General features: G+C 36.7%; 1 protein-coding gene across 1 annotated transcript in view; it reads left to right on the top strand.

Moving 5' to 3' along the window:
- LOC136719428 (inactive phospholipase D5-like) overlaps positions 1-19,812 on the top strand; it is an 83,250-nt gene that overhangs the window by 39,680 nt on the left and 23,758 nt on the right. Inside the window, exons 2-3 of the mRNA XM_066697348.1 lie at positions 516-679; positions 15,769-15,909. Of these exons, the coding sequence (XP_066553445.1) occupies positions 516-679; positions 15,769-15,909 (305 nt within the window). The remainder of the gene's footprint in view (positions 1-515; positions 680-15,768; positions 15,910-19,812) is intronic.

A 19,812-nucleotide genomic window follows, 5' to 3' on the forward strand; every position in this document is an offset into this window, starting at 1 on the left:
AAATCCTTATTTCCCTCATTAACATGCAAATCAATGTATAACTTTTTTGAAATGCGTTTTTCTGGATTTTTTTGTTGTTATTCTATCTCTCACTGTTAAAATACACCTACCATTAAAATTATAGACTGATCATTTATTTGTCAGTGGGCAAACATACAAAATCATCAGGGGATCAAATGCTTTTTTCCCTCACTGTATACTGATTGATTGAATGTTTGAAATGCTAACTTAGTTCATTTTTGTTAGTTCTCGCTGACAGAATCCAGTTGAATTGCACACGTTCCAACATCTGTGTCAGATTTAAGTATACCTGTATGTGCCAATTGTGCATGAGTGGCCAAAAAAATGCCACCACCTGGGATTATCACAACACTTGAATTGGATGCTTCAAAGTTCATCATGTGCACCTCAATGTTCTGCTATGTTTAAGACATGAGCACTTTAGTATCCTTTGTGGAGGAATCTTTATAGCTGTTTTTGATCTTAGATCGTATTTAGATTTTTCTTTGTCGCAGGTCAACTGGCATGTGCACTTCTTTGCAATCAGGAAAGAGAACAAGGGTGTGGGGACTCGAGGACAATTGCTAGGTGTGAATGCCTGCTTTGATCCACTGCTCTGGGAGGCCAGCTGTGCCATCATCGCTTGGAAGGCGGCCAATCAGAAGCGTGTAGGAGTGAGGTACCCGCTGAATCCACTGAACTGCAAACAGCTGCTTAGCTTGAACACACCGAACACAAATGTGAAGGCCAGACTCTGTAAATAATTAATACCACTCACATAATCTCAGGGGTGAGCAGTGTAATGTGTCAGAGTTAGATTGTATCTACTTAAATAAGCCTTTGAAAAGGGAAAGTGTGTGATAAATGCCTCAGCATTGTTAATAGGTCGAACCTGCATGATCTTTTGTAATTTTTTTTGGACAATCAATTATTTTAATGCCTATTACAGCAAGATCTAACCAAGTGTTACTCAAAAGCTGTTCATTAGACAGACATTTTAACAAATTTATTTAGAAGAAGAAAAAAAAAAAAAGCAACAACAACCTTCCAGAGCAACTGCAGTTTAACAAGTCTAGATGAGGTTTTCAGTTTTTGTTGATCACTCTACATACATGTCATCTGAAACTATTACTTAATTGAATTTGTGGAAAGATAAGTGGTATGAGCAAACGTATACAATTTTATAAGCTAATTTATTGTAAATCGAAGGTAAAGAAAATGGAACAGGATTCGCGTAACTGAACAGAGGTTTGCAACGCTGGAAATCGAAATGTAATACTCAGTCTGTGTGGTTTACTGTCAAGATGTACCCAAGACATACCTTTACAAATCCAATGAGAAGCAACGCTACTTCAAGTCTCTCTGCTCTACATCAAAACCCATTTATACTTGTCCAAATATAACCTTAAGTATTGCAATAATCTGAAATATTTTTCAGGAAGCTTCATAAGTGCTACCTTGAAAAACTCCCTGAACTGTCATGGTTGTTCATGGCTACTAATTTATATATTCGTGGTGAATAAATGAATGCTAATAATGATAAATATATATAATTCAGGTTTTATAGGTACAATTTTCATATATATATATATATATATATATATATATATATATATATATATATATATATATATATATATAATATATATGTATATATGTGTGTATGTATATATATATATATGTATATATATGTGTGTGTGTGTGTGTGTGTGTGTGTGTGTATATATATATATATATATATATATATATATATATATATATATATATATATATATATATATACACACACACACACACATATATATACATATATATATATATATATATATACACACACACACACACATATATATACATATATACACTGAAGTCAGTGCTTAGTTTCTATGTGGTATATATTATATGCCACTGTTTGAACATACAGCACCTAGGATAGATATTGTGAACATTTTTACATCCTTGGAATTGTAAAGTACCCATTAGACTTAATCACATCTCAACAGCTTCTTTAAAAATATACTTGAACTATATTAAATTATATGTGAAAAGTTAAATAAATGTTTTTCTTTTGGGGGGGGTTGAGGCAAACTGTTCCATAGATGTCAGAATATCCCCCTGCCAGTTGTTGATCACTGAAATAGTTTCTTTGACAGCCCTGCTCCATTGCTGGGTATTATTTCAGGTCTGGTTCCTTTTGTTTACCAGTCAGGCACTGGAATGAAGCATTTGAGATGGTATATAGAAGTAATGTGTCAAAAGAAGCTATGGGCTTATTATTCACAAATAATTTTAAAATATTTGGGATAATGCAGATAAATAATAATGTTATTGCTGTTGCTAATGATTTTGGCAGAAACTGTGTAAGCCATTAAATGTTTTGCTAATGACTTCACAATGCATTCATTACTTTACATTGATCATAATATACACTGCAGAAAATTGAAAAACTTTTACAAGCCCCCTTTGTTTTGCTTTCTTGGTGTTTATTGGAAGTAAATAAGTGCTAAAGGAAACTCTTCACTAATAAAGACTAAATAAAGAATAAAGACAGTAGATGAGTAAATTAGCTGACATTACCTAGTCAGGCAGAACTGTGTTTTGGCTCGGCCATTTTCTACTAAGTGATCAACTCCATTCTTTAATTTGCTTCGGCACTTGGATATAACTAGTTGCAAACAGTGATATTGAGTTACACAAAATTCTCTGAAAAAAGTAAAGCAACCAGGTGCATTATTAGAGAAATGTGAAGTTTAGACAGTAGTGGTTAATAATAATAATAATAATAATAATAATAATGGACAAAAATTGCCACCATATAAATACACTGTTTAGAATGCATGTTTGGTCAGCTTCTACAGGCTGCACATACTAATGCCTCAGTCTCTTTCAGTCCTGTGAAACATCCACATGTAAATAATCATGTTATTTCTTTCAAAATGTCAAAGCATGGCTGCAGAGGAATAAAATCAATAATGCATAGCACAGTCCAAGAATAATAATCAGCATGAACTGTTATCCCCTCATAAATTAATGCCAATGAGCATTTTGTATAAGAATGTCATGAATGTATAATATCCTATGACTTTTAATGCTGGGTGATATTTACACATAATTGGAAAAAAAGCAAGAGTAGCAAATTAGACCACAAGGTTTAAACATGAATTTTGCAATGTCCACTATACTTCATAGTTCATACTTTATATATAATATACTTCATTTTTATGTTCTTCTCCAATTGCCATGGTCAGCTCCTGTAATTTCAGTCTGATATATGTTTTAGGTTCTATGTATTTGTATAATCCCGATACAAATTTAATTTAATTTATTCCAAAAAGAAAGATTGTTTCCATCAAAATCCATCATCAATAATTCATATTTGACAGTTCTGATCTTTCTATGAAAAGGCAATTTCTGCTAGTTACTTTTATGTGTTGCAGCTGCTGACAGATGTTGTCTGCTGATAGCTGTAGGATAGATGTGTTGTTTTGTTTTAATCAGCTTTATACTTTGCTTTATTCCTGTGTTCTGGAGGATGCAGACTTCCAATTAATTTCTGTCTACGGGCTTCAGAAAGGGTTCTGACAAAAAATGGAATAAAACCAAAACGTACCTATTTAGTTGCCCCTAACCTTTTTACCCTGATTCAGATGGCTTTCATTCAAGTGAACAGATGCTCCAAAAGGCCTTCTTGCATCATGATATTCAGAGCTGCTGTGTTTTTCAAAGGTGGCAAATTATATTAAAGTCCAAATAGTAACCATGAAATTGAATAATCTGCAGTGGGATCTGAGTTGTGGTCATATCAGTAAAAGTGGTCAGATGGCACTGGAGTGGGTCTGCCTTTTACATACGCCATATTGCTGAAGGATAGCACAGAATTCTGCAGACTTGGAAGTGGATTTAATTTTTGTGTGTGTATGGAAACGCATGCAGTAACAAGGCTAAATGGGTAGCTGGGAATGTTCTGGCAGCGGCTTGTTTGACACCTTAAACTTCCCAAGTGGATACCATGTATCTGGTCATCGTTATTAACCAGTGAATTTCATGGGGTCATTAAGCATAACATGGATTCCACACCAGTGCACCATTGCCATGCAGGAATAAGTCTACAAAAAGCAACTCGTATTCAAGAAAGAAGTAACATGGAAAAAAACAGCACAACCACAGGACATTTTAGAAAGGCAGCATTGAACAGCCAACAAAACTTTGAGGGACGTTGAACGATGATCCTTTGCCTACAATGAATGGTGACAGGAAATCAAGTTCCATAGTTTGTCTGCGCAGAAATCTTTATCCTGTGTTTTGATGCATGGGTGTCTGTGATGCAGACAGGCCTGACTGTGTAGGCCCGAGCACTAATGAAATGGATTCTGCTTGCGGTTGCCTGAGGGATCTCACGGGCCTCTAGTTAATAAAGCATATGAATGCTCTGCCGACTAAAGGCTTTAGAGTACCCTTTAGTCAACCTGCTGAATATTTATATTGTTCATGAATGCTTTCATACGATTATATATATATATATATATATATATATATATATATATATATATATATATATATATATATATATATATATATGTGTGTGTGTTTTTTTAATTCCCTAGTGGTCTTATATTTCATCCTTTTGCCTTTCATACATAGAGGAAACATTATTTGTATCAAATGAGAGCTTGGAGAATAGAACCCGATTTAATTGGATGCAAATTACTTATTGTTCTTGTTTTTGTTTTTGTTTTTTTTACTGAGAATTTTAATAATTCAGCACACTGCAGGCCTGTGCTTCTACAAAGAATATTTATGATATATATGGAACCCCCAAAGGATGTAACAAAAAATAAATTGTCCTGCTTTACTCTACTTTTTGTAATCTTATTTTCAAATATCAGCTCCATTAGCTATCCAGGTAAGCATTTAATTAACAAACAGACAAGCAGAAAACTCAATTTTTAAGTTTCCGAAATAAAATAAAAAGAATTCCTTTGTGACTTCTAATCATATCATCCTTGAGTATTGTGCTGTTATGTTTTAGTATCTAATTAATGCTTTGCCTTTGAGGTACACATTATTATTTCTATTTAAAATTGTCAACAATACAATTGTAAAATATTTGAATTATTTATGAAGTACACACATGCATAATAACCTGTTACTAGCTGAGTTTATTATGGAGGCAATTATTTGGGAGTTGACCGAACAAACGTATATTGTGTGTATATTCACAGTTGTGAATTTTCCTACATAATAATGCCAGCAAATTATGCATTGTCAAAATGAAATACATTCTAGAAACCATCACAAGCCTTCCTGATTTGTGGGTTATATGATAGCAATGGGATGATAGATATGGTGAATGATGCAAATAAATTAACAGGGTGATTCTGTCAATTTCAAATTCCTCTGCTTACCATGGAAATTAACACTAACATATTTTACACAGAGATAATAAGGAAGAACCTTAGGCCCTTGATATTCTGATGGAGAGCAATGTTTTTGGGGTCATCATTCTTCTTGAAAGCCTAATCTGTCTTCCTCTCTGACTCTCCTTTATCACCAGCAATGCAATGTGATTTAATTTGCCACTGTGGCAAGTGTCAAAGCCACTATCATGTGCATTCATGACTTCTGCTATTAATATTAATGTTTATTTTGTTTGTTGGTTGTTTTTTAGTATGTACAGACGTGCTCAAATTTGTTGGTACCCTTACAGCTCATTGAAATAATGCTTCATTCCTCCTGAAAAGTGATGAAATTAAAAGCTATTGCATCATGTATACTTGCATGCCTTTGGTATGTCATAGAATACAGCAAAGAAGCTTTGAAAAGAGATTAAATATTGCTCATTCTACAAAGATATTCTAAATTGGCCTGGATACATTTGTTGGTACCCCATGAAAAATATAATAAATAATTGGATTATGTGATTGGATGATATTCCAAACTAATTAGTTTCTTTAATTAGTATCACACGTGTCTCCAATCTTTAAATCAGTCATTCAGCCTATTTAAATGGAGGAAAGTAGTCACTGTGCCGTTTGGTATCATTGTGTGCACCACACTGAACATGGACCAGAGGAAACAAAGGAGAGAGTTGATCAGAAAGAAAATAATAGACAAGCATGGTAAAGGTTAAGGCTACAAGACCATCTCCAAGCAGCTTGATGTTCCTGTGACAACAGTTGCAAAATATTATTAAGAAGTTCAAGGTTCATGGAACTGTAGCCAACCTCCCTATGTGTGGCCACAAGAGGACAATTGACCCTAGATTGAACAGAAGGATAGTGCAATGGCAGAAAAAGAACCAAGGATAACTGCCAAAGAAATACAAGCTGAACTCCAAGGTGAAGGTACGTCAGTTTCTGATCGCACCATCCATCGCTTTTTGAATGAAAGTGGCCTCCATGGAAGAAGACCCAGGAGGACTCCACTGTTGAAAGAAAAACATAAAAAAGCCAGACTGGAATTTGCTAAAATGCATATTGACAAGCCATAATCCTTCTGGGAGAATGTCCTTTGGACAGATGAGTCAAAACTGGAGCTTTTTTGCAAGTCACATCAGCTCTATGTTCGCAGACGAAAACACCATACCTACAGAGAAACATGGAGGAGGCTCAGTTATGTTTTGGGGCTGCTTTGCTGGTGCCTTGAATCTGTGCCGAGCGCAATGAAATCTCAAGACTATCAAGGCATTCTGGAACGAAACGTACTGCCTAGTGTCAGAAAGCTCCATCTCAGTCACAGGTCATGGGTCCTCCAACAGGATAATGACCCAAAACACACAGCTAAAAGCACACAAGAATGGATATGAACAAAACATTGGACTGTTCTGAAGTGGCCTTCTATGAGTCCTGATCTGAATCCTATCGAACATCTATGGAAAGAGCTGAAACTTGCAGACTGGAGAAGGCACCCATGAAACCAGAGACAGCTGGAGCAGTTTGCTCAGGAAGAGTGGGCCAGACTACCTGTTAACCTGTTAGGTTCAGAAGTCTCATTCTACAGAGCTACAGAAAACGTTTGATTGCAGTGATTGCTTCTAAAGGTTGTGCAACAATATATTAGGTTGAGGGTCCCATCATTTTTGTCCATGCCATTTTCATTTGTTTTATTATTTAACAATATGTTGAAAATCAAAAGCAAAGTCTGATTTCTATTAAATATAGAATAAACAATGGTGGATGCCAATTACTTTAGTCAGTTTCAAGTTATTTCAGAGGAAATTGTGCATTCTTCCTTTTTTGTGGAGGGGTACCAACAAATTTGAGCACGTCTGTATATATGTATAGGCACATTAATTCACTTTATTTTCCATTTAAAGAACCAACTGAAATCGAAATGAATCGTTTTGATGGAAAGGAAGTAGTAAGTTTCCCACATACTTAATGACTATTTGTATAAGCTAACTTCATTTATCAGTTGTAGATTTACCTGCCAATTAGTAACTTCATGTTTGCAAGGCAGCTGAACAATTCTGTCTGTCCAACAAATTATATTCAGCTTCTTTCTCAGTGATATGTACAAATGTGCTCTGTTTTAGATATGAATGAATGAAATAATATGTATAAATATGTGTGTGTATTGATGATATATTGTCATGCTTGGGCATAGAATTCAATCAAAACATCAACCCACCTTCCATGTTTTGGTACTCGATGGCTTCTTAATTTGCACAGGCTTCATAATTCTAGGCAATGAAGTTCAGAATGGGCTTGTGACGTGCACTTGGTGGGTGGATTTGAGTCAAAGTTCTGATGTAATAATTACAATGATAATGGTTTATGGGTGCATTGCTATAAAAATGCCAAGCATGAACCAAATAGATTGAGGAAAAGACCACTTGCATTGTCATTTTGTTGATGTCATTTATTGTTCTGCTGGATTAACTATTTCCACAGAGCTGTCACCCATATGACAAGCTGAGTCATCTTAAAGCATTGCCCAACGCTCCTGCTCTTCAACCCAGGAATAAATTTCGTTGTCCATCTCTGAACCTTTTTTAAACATCTCTATATCTTCCCAGTGCTGTGATTACTGGAACAGAACACCGTATGCTAGCTAAGGTCAGGTCAAGGCGTTTTACTACATAATAGGCCCAGCTTATAAAACATTTACCATTATGTTCACTTCATACTGTTTTTTCCAAAAGAAAGTAGCAGCACAACAAAGTGTAAAAGATGTCTCATCAATCTTTCAGTATTGTGAAATCTATCAATGTGTTGCTGCTGTTTATGTAAGCATCAGTTTTGAGTTTCCAAAAGGAGATGTAAATTCTGTAAGAATATGATCCCATTTGTTTAGACTTGTAGTCTGCTTGCACTACATTTGGTGGATTATGCTGCTGGCGTGTCATTAATTAGCTCCCATTAAAAAGCAATTACGTTCAGATTTTTTGGACAGTTTGATAGAAATGCGATTAAAATACCAAATGGTCAAATCTATAATGTTGTAGCAGTATTCATAATAATGACATAGTGACATTTGCTCTAAACTGAGTAGAGATAAATTGATTACTCAAATGTTAAACCGGCAATAACATCTAAGATATTTTATTTTAATCACACAAGTCTGGTGAAGATGAATACACAGAAATGGCACAAATTCCTGTTCCATGCTATACCTTTTTAGGTAGAAGACTTTCTTCAAACCTCTTATCAATTTAGGAAAGTGTATTGTTCCTTCCAGGGAAACTTCACTTTAGGATTCCCCAAAAAATAATTCCACCATCACTGTTTTGGCAGGGCTAATAATAATCAGATGCCTGAATATACAACAGCACAAATTCACACACACAAAAATAATAATTTCCTGCTTTCCCTCAAATTGCCAGATTAGCCGAGTGTGGTTTGGGGCGTACAAGAAACTTTGCACTGGAAGTATGAGATTGAGTCCCTGTTGCTGCCACTCAGAGAATATGAGCTGTAGGTTATGTCTGTGAATCAATACAATTAACACAAGGCTCAAATGAAATCCATGATGGCATTTAGGAGAACTAGTATCTATTACTTTGAACCTTGTAGGCATGAAATTCAATTGGGTTTCGCAACAAACTCAAGAAACTAGGCCAATGCAAAGTTAAAGTTATAGCTGGCAAAAGTGATATTATCAATGCAGAACACTTGCATGATTTTTGCAGGTTTGTTTTTGTAAAAGCCTTGACCTTGTTGAAATAATGAGTGAATTGGGTTGTTCATTTTAATGTTGGCAATGTTTCTCATATTTTGATCTTCCAGGGCCTATATTTTTGGCAGCCATGTCAAACTACAGAAGCACATTCGGATCAAAAAGCGATTAAAAAAACGGGCTAGGTGTGGTATGGTTGAAAGTCGGCAAAGTATATTGAATGTATAAGACTCAAGTAGGAAAACATGATAGCAGCATAATGCCTCATATAAAGTCACATAACCAAGCTGGGAGCACTCCCAAGCCTTCATGGTACAAGTGTTTAAAATCCACTATTTTTCCCTTTTCAAACTATAAATATATTTCTGCATACACCTGTTTTAGAGCTGTATATAAGTGCAAATGCAAGCCAAGTGAGGTCATCCACACCAAGCTGCCAAAGAGCTGCCCTAGTTCGGCGTGGGTGTGCTAGTGTAACTCCACGTTCTTGAAGCAATTAAGTTTTTTGAAAAGTTTTTTGTATTAAACCAACGCACGTATGTTGCTGAATAAATAAATTAAAACCCTTATTCATTATGTTTTGAGATGTTTGCATTCCTGCACAATGGAAAGGAATATAATTAAATAATGATTGCTCTCAAAGGAACTTTTCTCTGGGTTATTGTTGATGTAGGTGCCCTTCTGTTTTGCTCAGGCCTCTTTGCTTTCTGGGAAATGTGCATTCAGTGACACTGACAAACAATCTGGAGTGCAAATGAGAGCTGGTGTTGCAATTTCTAATATCTAGGCACAGCTTGTTTTACAGCGATGCATCATTATGTAAGTTTGTCATTAGATTCATACCGGTAGTATTTTTCAACTCAGAGCAGCTTCTTTCCTCTCAGTGAGTTTCACCCAAACTATTTTCCTTACATTTGCTTTGATTTATAATTCCCAAAACTCAAAAACAGAGGATCATCCACTACATCTTAAAATAAGAATTATTTGTAGCTCTAGTAGACCGATTGAAAAAGTAATTTTCAAGTGAAAAAGTACATTTCTTCCAATATCTTGATTGAAGTTATTGCAGAGCTGTACATTTATTTCAGATGTTTAATCAATAATTTCAGTAAATAAAGAAACAGACTGATTTGACCAATTGACCAACAAACAAAAGCTTTAATGTATAGTAACTTTGGGTCAAGTCAATAAAACCTCGGCAGCAGCTTTTTCTCCCCTTTCTTTAAGAGAAGCTCACTTTTAGTCTTTGAAGGGCAAAAAGGTTTAGTTTTCATTCCATTTAAACTACCTAAATGAACAAATGTATTTCTCAACTGAATGTGATCAGGGGCTTGTGTTCTGTATCAAAACGGTTTATAGATCTCTATACTGTTATAATGAAAGAATTTGTGCAAATGGGAAAGAAAACCTTCTGTAGCCTAAGGCAGAACATGCTTTCTTTCCATCATCAGCCAGACAAGCTCGCGTCTCTGTGGAAGGGTTATAGCTCTGATGGAAAGGTGACAGCTAAATCTGACAGGAATGTGGTCGGGCTAAATTGAATGATCCATTTCTTAGCTGGCCTGTGGTAGGTAGACAGCAGAAGAAGAAGAGGGGAAATTCAGATCTTTAGTTTATATGTTGACTCCAGGTAGGGAATACAGAACTCACTGTGCTCTGTGTAAGAGTAGCTTTTCCATTTCTGTTACCAACAGGTGGCATTTTGATGAGATTGGGCATTTTTGTATCGCCTTTAATGCTTTAGAAGTACAGAATATCAACAAAGTTTGCTATAGACATTTATGGATTGGACCCTTAGCACATTAATATTTGTTGTCTAGCCAAGGTCGAACATAGAGAACAAGACACAGGAGCTGTGTCATGGTGGTATATTTCAAGATTATGTGGTCAAGGTTTTGTTGCCTTTACAGAAACCTCTAAACTAATATGGTTAAATACCGGTTGCTGTTGTGAATGCCTCAGCACAGGTATTCTACTTTATCACAAGGTGGAGGGGGGGGGGGGGTACTTCAGCCTTGAGATTTGTGTTCCTGATCTCCTTCAAGTGAAGAATGGCTCTGTTCAAATGAAAAGACATTATCTCCTTCGATGTGGCCTGCATTTTCATCCACTCCACTATCAGCCTGCCCTGTCTGCTGCTGATAATGCCTGAAGAGGTGAATTTGTATACATAAAACACTACAATGTAGTCATTTGATTGGTTCCGGCCTGCAGAAAAGTCTGCTTTTCATGTGAACCTTTTCTAGCTGTTGGAGAGAGATTTGCAGCTGCATCAGTATTTGCCAACCAGATGTTGGGTTTGCACACTTCTTTTGATCTGTTGGTCTGAAGGAATCATCTCCATAATTGTTTCTGCTGGTCCTGGCAGGGACTTGCTAGTAAAACCTGCAGTAGTAGCAGGAGTACTATTATATCCAAGTCCACCATACAGTAAAACGAGCAGTGTGATCTTTAAAAGTATGACTTTTAATACCCCTCTTTGTTGAGACGCACAGTGTGAGAGGCATTATTCCTTTCATTATGTCCTCTCTAATGTATTCTTTAACTGTGTTCTTAAAAAAAAAAAAAAATCTAAGCAATTTATTTATCATCCTGCATAGGGTAAATGAAGCATAAATTGAAACCTGATAACATATCACAAATGACATTATTTAATTCACTCCATGCTAAAATAGGGCAGTAGGCATTCATGCATGCCTCGTCTTTATGGAAAAAAAAATACACATCGGTGAGAATGGGATGTGGAGATGTCCTTAAGTTTCAGCACCATTTAGCACACTGATGAAACCATATCTGACAGGTGAATGCGGTGGAGTGTGCAAGGGCAGACATAAACAACAGTGCTGTTCTTCAATAAAGAGGCTCACTAGTTAGCAGTTCACATTGGAGACATCCCAGTGATGTAGCATTTAGATGGATAAAGAATCCAGACATACAGGATGCTTAATCCTCGAGTGGATGATAATTAAATTGCATTATAACAATCACAAAATACATGCGATTCACTTAGCAGTGGCGCCTCTGGTTTCCTGACTTCAGCAGTAGCTCTGTATACATTTTAGCATTGCACTAGTTCTAATAGACGAAACCTAAAACTCAGCATTTCAGTGCTTTAGCAACACTATAATGTCCATTAAAGCACAGCATTTGGCTAGTTCTGTCAGCTGTAGGGTGACAAGCAGCTGGTGATGAGATCTGGTTATGGGAATAGTGTATATATAGTGTATATATGTATTTATGTATGTATGTGTGTGTGTATGTATCTGGTCAAGACAATCTCCTGAACTCCAAACTGAATGTCTGAATGGGAAAGAAAGGTGATTTAAGCAATTTTGAGCGTGGCATGGTTGTTGGTGCCAGACGGGCCGGTCTGAGTATTTCACAATCTGCTCAGTTACTGGGATTTTCACGCACAACCATTTCTAGGGTTTACAAAGAATGGTGTGAAAAGGGAAAAACATCCAGTATGCGGCAGTCCTGTGGGCGAAAATGCCTTGTTGATGCTAGAGGTCAGAGGAGAATGGGCCGACTGATTCAAGCTGATAGAAGAGCAACTTTGACTGAAATAACCACTCGTTACAACCGAGGTATGCAGCAAAGCATTTGTGAAGCCACAACACGTACAACCTTGAGGCGGATGGGCTACAACAGCAGAAGACCCCACCGGGTACCTCTCATCTCCACTACAAATAGGAGAAAGAGTCTACAATTTGTAAAAGCTCACCAAAATTGGACAGTTGAAGACTGGAAAAATGTTGCCTGGTCTGATGAGTCTCGATTTCAGTTGAGACATTCAGATGGTAGAGTCAGAATTTGGCGTAAACAGAATGAGAACATGGATCCATCATGCCTTGTTACCACTGTGCAGGCTGGTGGTGGTGGTGTAAAGGTGTGGGGGATGTTTTCTTGGCACACTTTAGGCCCCTTAGTGCCAATTGGGTATCGTTTAAATGCCACGGCCTACCTGAGCATTGTTTCTGACCATGTCCATCCCTTTATGACCACCATGTACCCATCCTCTGATGGCTACTTCCAGCAGGATAATGCACCATGTCACAAAGGTCGAATCATTTCAAATTGGTTTCTTGAACATGACAATGAGTTCACTGTACTAAACTGGCCCCCACAGTCACCAGATCTCAACCCAATAGAGCATCTTTGGGATGTGGTGGAACGGGAGCTTCGTGCCCTGGATGTGCATCCCACAAATCTCCATCAACTGCAAGATGCTATCCTATCAATATGGGCCAACATTTCTAAAGAATGCTATCAGCACCTTGTTGAATCAATGCCACGTAGAATTAAGGCAGTTCTGAAGGCGAAAGGGGGTCAAACACAGTATTATTATGGTGTTTCTAATAATCCTTTAGGTGAGTGTATATGTATATATATGTATATGTATGTATGTATATATATATGTGTGTATATATATATATATATATATATATATATATATATATATGTGTGTGTGTATATATGTATATATATATATATATATATATATATATGTGTGTGTATATATGTATATATATGTATATATATATATGTATATGTATATGTATATATATGTATATATATATATGTATATGTATATGTATATATATGTATATATATATATGTATATGTATATATATATATTTATATTTATATATATATATATATGTATATATACACTCACCTAAAGGATTATTAGGAACACCGTACTAATACTGTGTTTGACCCCCTTTCGCCTTCAGAACTGCCTTAATTCTATGTGGCATTGATTCAACAAGGTGCTGAAAGCATTCTTTAGAAATGTTGGCCCATATTGATAGGATAGCATCTTGCAGTTGATGGAGATTTGTGGGATGCACATCCAGGGCACGAAGCTCCCGTTCCACCACATCCCAAAGATGCTCTATTGGGTTGAGATCTGGTGACTGTGGGGGCCAGTTTAGTACAGTGAACTCATTGTCATGTTCAAGAAACCAATTTGAAACGATTCGACCTTTGTGACATGGTGCATTATCCTGCTGGAAGTAGCCATCAGAGGATGGGTACATGGTGGTCATAAAGGGATGGACATGGTCAGAAACAATGCTCAGGTAGGCCGTGGCATTTAAACGATGCCCAATTGGCACTAAGGGGCCTAAAGTGTGCCATGAAAACATCCCCCACACCATTACACCACCACCACCAGCCTGCACAGTGGTAACAAGGCATGATGGATCCATGTTCTCATTCTGTTTACGCCAAATTCTGACTCTACCATCTGAATGTCTCAACAGAAATCGAGACTCATCAGACCAGACAACATTTTTCCAGTCTTCAACTGTCCAATTTTGGTGAGCTTGTGCAAATTGTAGCCTCTTTTTCCTATTTGTAGTGGAGATGAGTGGTACCCGGTGGGGTCTTCTGCTGTTGTAGCCCATCCGCCTCAAGGTTGTACGTGTTGTGGCTTCACAAATGCTTTGCTGCATACCTCGGTTGTAACGAGTGGTTATTTCAGTCAAAGTTGCTCTTCTATCAGCTTGAATCAGTCGGCCCATTCTCCTCTGACCTCTAGCATCAACAAGGCATTTTCGCCCACAGGACTGCCGCACACTGGATGTTTTTCCCTTTTCACACCATTCTTTGTAAACCCTAGAAATGGTTGTGTGTGAAAATCCCAGTAACTGAGCAGATTGTGAAATACTCAGACCGGCCCGTCTGGCACCAACAACCATGCCACGCTCAAAATTGCTTAAATCACCTTTCTTTCCCATTCAGACATTCAGTTTGGAGTTCAGGAGATTGTCTTGACCAGGACCACACCCCTAAATGCATTGAAGCAACTGCCATGTGATTGGTTGGTTAGATAATTGCATTAATGAGAAACTGAACAGGTGTTCCTAATAATCCTTTAGGTGAGTGTATATATATAACCACAAAATGAGCATGATGATAGGTTCAAAACTAAAGGAGCTCTTCTTCTGCTCTTGCGATCTGGGAAAGGATTCTCTAGAACACAAGGATGACAGCAGTTTTGAGAATGAAGAGATGACAAGGCCTAGAACCTCATGCATAGGCCAGGCTTCTTCCAGAATGTCCCCGGTGAATAGAGCAAGAGCTTACATTTGCGAAGGTCTGAGGGAAAAGAGAGGACTATCACACAGGGAAAATAATTCACCTGAAATCCCAAGCAACATCTCAATGACACATCTCGGCACGGTCTGTTTTCTATCAGTTAGGAAGCAGGAGTATCTAAGGAAGAAGAGGGTTGGTAGGGGTCCATTTAAAAGATTTCCCTCAACGATTCTGCACAAAGCTACGTACGTAATTCCGTGAATTTAAATCGTTACATTTTGCATTAAATAAAGTGTTAACCTAAACATGTCCTTTCTTAGCAGTAAAAGTACAAGATAATACCAATTGTTGTTTCTCTTAGGTTGTAGAAATCCCGACAGAAACGGGTTACAATCATAGCTCCGCAAGCTGGTGGTAACCATGTGATGCAATATTTGATCTGTAGGAAACTGATAGAAACTCACATGCATCTCCTTCACCGTATTCCTTTTTTGCAAAACATTTCTATTTATAATGTGCTGTGCCCCCAGGCTAAAAAGTGAAGGTTGAAGGACTTGAAGATTTCCCAGTGAACCAAAATAAGTAAAAAATCAATGGTTTTGTCTTGCAGTCTCAGCAGAAATGCATTGTGGTCTTTGCCCTGGTGTGCTGTTTCGCCGTCCTGGTGGCTCTGATATTTTCTGCCGTGGACATCTGGGATCAGGACGAGGATGGTATTACTGAAGACAACTGTAACAAAAACTGTCGGTAAGAGGTAACACGAGAAATTCCTTCTTTTGGGTGCGGTGTTTTAATTTTAGGTGTTTTAGGAAGTATTTGATGCACCCAAGGTGGAAGTTGTTATAACCTTGTTGTTCTGCTAGTTTGAAGTGCACTCTCCTCTCCTTCCCAGAATTAGCAAAAGTTTCATTTTTTTTATTTTTTTTTCAGTGTACTATATGTAGCACTTCCAAAATTACCACTCCACCCTGACCAAAAAGCTGCAAAGCAAAAATGAAGCAGGAATGCAAGCTTGTGTTTCTCCCAGGCTGAAGTTGATCAGAAAATATTCACTATGGGGGGTTGTGCACTGAGGTAAATAATGCTGCAGTCTTTGAGAAGCAGAACAAGGACACCGAAGAACCAGTTATGTTAAGTTAAATGTCCAACTGTGTTGGAGGAAGCAATTTACTTTTCTGTTTCAGACAACACCAACAAAAACAATTAAGCTTCAGTAATCTTTCACATTATATCCGGAATAGGTCGTTATAAAGTGTTATATTATAATTTTCTGTAATAATTTCTCAGTATTAACAATAAAGCTGGAGCTTGAAAGAAATTCTATCTTAACCCTTAGGAACAAAGTATGACACATGTCGTAAACAGAGGGCTGGGAAATTGAGAATACATTTTTGTCAAAACTGTAAAAGATTTCTGACACCTATGTAACACTGGGCTTTTAAGGGTTTATATTACATTGGTTATTTTTTACCAGTGGTTCAAGATTCAATATACTCAGTGCTTTCTCTCGTGAGTTTTGATGAGGTGAGTTGGACTTTCAAAGTGTATGTGTAGCCTAGGGTTTTTTCTTAAAGAAGCCCAGCAATGTTCTTTCATGTGACTTTTTTGTGAATCACCAAGAAGAATAGATATTGAGAGGGAATACACAGAGGTTTTCACTTGTTCTTTCATACCAAATTTAATTCACTTTGTGTTTGCTTACCATCAGTCCTCAAACAAGCTACACTACACTGCAGCAGTATTGTACTTCACAGGGGGCTCTCTTCAGATCAAAGTTATACTTTTCAGAATAATGTGAGTGAATCGCACAGCGCAAGCAAAGAGATAATTGCCTTCACCAGGTCTGCTGGAGCAGTTTGTTGTATCTTTCTGTAGTATGTTGTCTTGCATCAATAATGATAGATACTTGAAAGAAAATGGCAAAGTTTTTTGTTTTGTTTTTTAAGAGTTGTATGAGATTGTAGTTTTGCATCTGCTATGTACAACTTTATGATTGAAAAAAATGTGACCAGATTCATACATTGGTTCTCCTACTATAAATCTCTTTTAATTGAATAGCAATTACTTTTTAATACAATGGATCTGGGACAAATCTTTCTGAGGAAGAATATAAGTCTTAAGATGGATTGTACGAACATATAGCATGTATTGACAGTGGGGTGGACATTTTGCAGATTGCTATTTAAAGTAATGGAAGAAGAGCATGTTTGTGAATTAAATAACTATTTTTGAATTGAGTGTGTGCAATTATAGGGGTTTTTTTTGCCTAGAAGTCTTGACATCACTCACTCGAACCATGCTGGATGAGGTTATGGGCCACAGTGACAGTTAACTGAATCAAATGGGAACCTCAAACATCAGACTACAGTGATGAATTATTTAATGACTGCATTTATAGGATAAGGTTTGATTTAAATGTGGGTTTATGTAAATCAATCAATCGCTGTATGTGTTAAATCATATGCATTCAAGGAAGTTTTGATCTCTTAGGAAATAAATATTGACCCACATATTTTTTTCCATTAAACACTTTGTAAAAACAAAAAATAAAAAAAAATTGCCATTCCTCAAAGTAATGAATATCAGGAATACACAGCTATGTTTTTTGAGAGAATAAGAGCATGCACAATTCCTTGATTTTCTTTATTTCATAGAGATCATTAACAAATTTGAAGGATCAAGTTCTGTATCTATTTATCAGTGGTGGTGTTTTTTTGTTGTTGTATTTTGTAATCAACTAATAAATCAATTTGACTAATGAATTTAAGTAGCATTGTGAATATATTGTGAAGAACACTATGGGCTGGATTAAATAAAAACTTTGACTCTCCCACAAATAGCAAAATCAAAAACATCAAAAATATCTGGCAGTCTTGATTTTACATAAAATAATATCTTCTACAAAGCACATGACCATTGGTACAAAGCTGTACAGTTGCTGGGAGGTCTGTCCTACTACCCTCCTATCTTGTTCATTTAATGATACATGGACCTATACAAATAATAAGTGTAAATATGAAAATGGATTTCTGATTTATATCTTTAGCCGATGATTTTTTTCATATTGTCGGACGGTGATCTTCCTAATGCTCTGCTGGCAATCATGTGAAGCAAAACTAGGAATATTACCATTTTATAATCCATATATAATGAACTAGAAATTATTTGGGCATAGTATTGGAATGTGTGTACAAATATATACCTAATTCCCTTTTTCAGGTGATTGTTATTAGGTAAAATGGTAACACTTTATATTATGGTGTCATTAATAAATGATTGGTAAATAGTTTATAATGGTTATGAACCATTAAAAAATAAATTTATAAACCTTTCTAAGATATAATTTACCAAAACCAGAAATAAACAAAATAGTGTTTTGGCAGCTTCTTAATAAATTTTTTGTCATTGTTTTAGAGATCTGAACATTTTGTACACATTGTTATGCAAAACACCAAATGGCTGATTTATTTATTTATTTATTATTCATGACACCCTTGATTTCACCTGCCAGTGCTTAATCAAACATTTTCAGCAGTGTAAATGAAATTGGTTACACACTATTTCTCCCAGATGAATAAAATACACACAATATTGGCACATGGATGCCTTTGGACAGATAGGACATTATGTAACCCAATTTAAATATATATCTGTGTAGAACTATTCAACCAAGGTGCATCCTTCAACATTTTAGACATTTACTAAAAGATAAATGAACAAATTACTCGGATTGCTGCCTATAGCCATGGTTTGCATCTGAAGGAGATGCATATTGTTCCTAATCTTAGATTTGAGTTGATTATGAATTTGCCAAACTCTCCGATATCAGATGAATAATCTTCCTTCTCAATTCAATGACCTTCTGTCTTGAATGGAGGCGATTTATGTGACTCAGATGTTGAAAATCCTGAATTATTGACAAAGGGAACCCAGAAAACTTCTGCAAACTTAGTCAAGATACAAGACCCTGAGGATCAAGCATGTGCATTTAAACTGCGGGTGCATGTACAGTTTTACACAGGGAGGTGTCACGGCTACAGCCCAGCACTCTACACCAGTCTAAGCACTTCCACTTTCCCCCACTAGATATCATCATCACCCTAACTTATCAGTCACTTCTCCCAGCTCCCTTCATTCAATCAGTCAATCAACATTCTTGAACACCTTGTGCACCTGTTCAATCACCCTCTGCTCCTATTCACTCTGCACCTCCCAACTTGGTTTCTTGCTTCCCTCTGCTCCACATATAAACCCCTCACACTTGGCAAAGTTTTGTCAGCTCTGTCTACAATTCCTAGCATTCTCCCCATGCCTTGTTTAGCCTTGTCTCTGCCTTGTATCCTTGACCTCCCGCTTGACCTCCCGAACACGACTTTGTTCCTCCCCTGATTGCCTGTTTTCCTGATTGCCCAACCCTTGCCTGTGACCATGACCACGTCTTCGACTTGCCCTGTGTAACACAGTAAATAAATGGTTGCTATGCCTTTAGAAATATTAGCCAATCAGAATAGTGGTAAACAGGAAGTCCCACCTTATTAGTGACGGTAGCAATTTTATGTGAATAACTACACAAGTTGTGAAAAGGAAATGAGAGCTAAGTATTAAGATCCTTTTATTTTGCAAGTTTATTATTAATTGGAATACACATTG

The sequence above is a fragment of the Amia ocellicauda genome, chromosome 23 (genome assembly GCF_036373705.1).
Source record: "Amia ocellicauda isolate fAmiCal2 chromosome 23, fAmiCal2.hap1, whole genome shotgun sequence".
In the NCBI taxonomy this organism is placed as follows: Eukaryota; Metazoa; Chordata; class Actinopteri; order Amiiformes; family Amiidae; genus Amia; species Amia ocellicauda.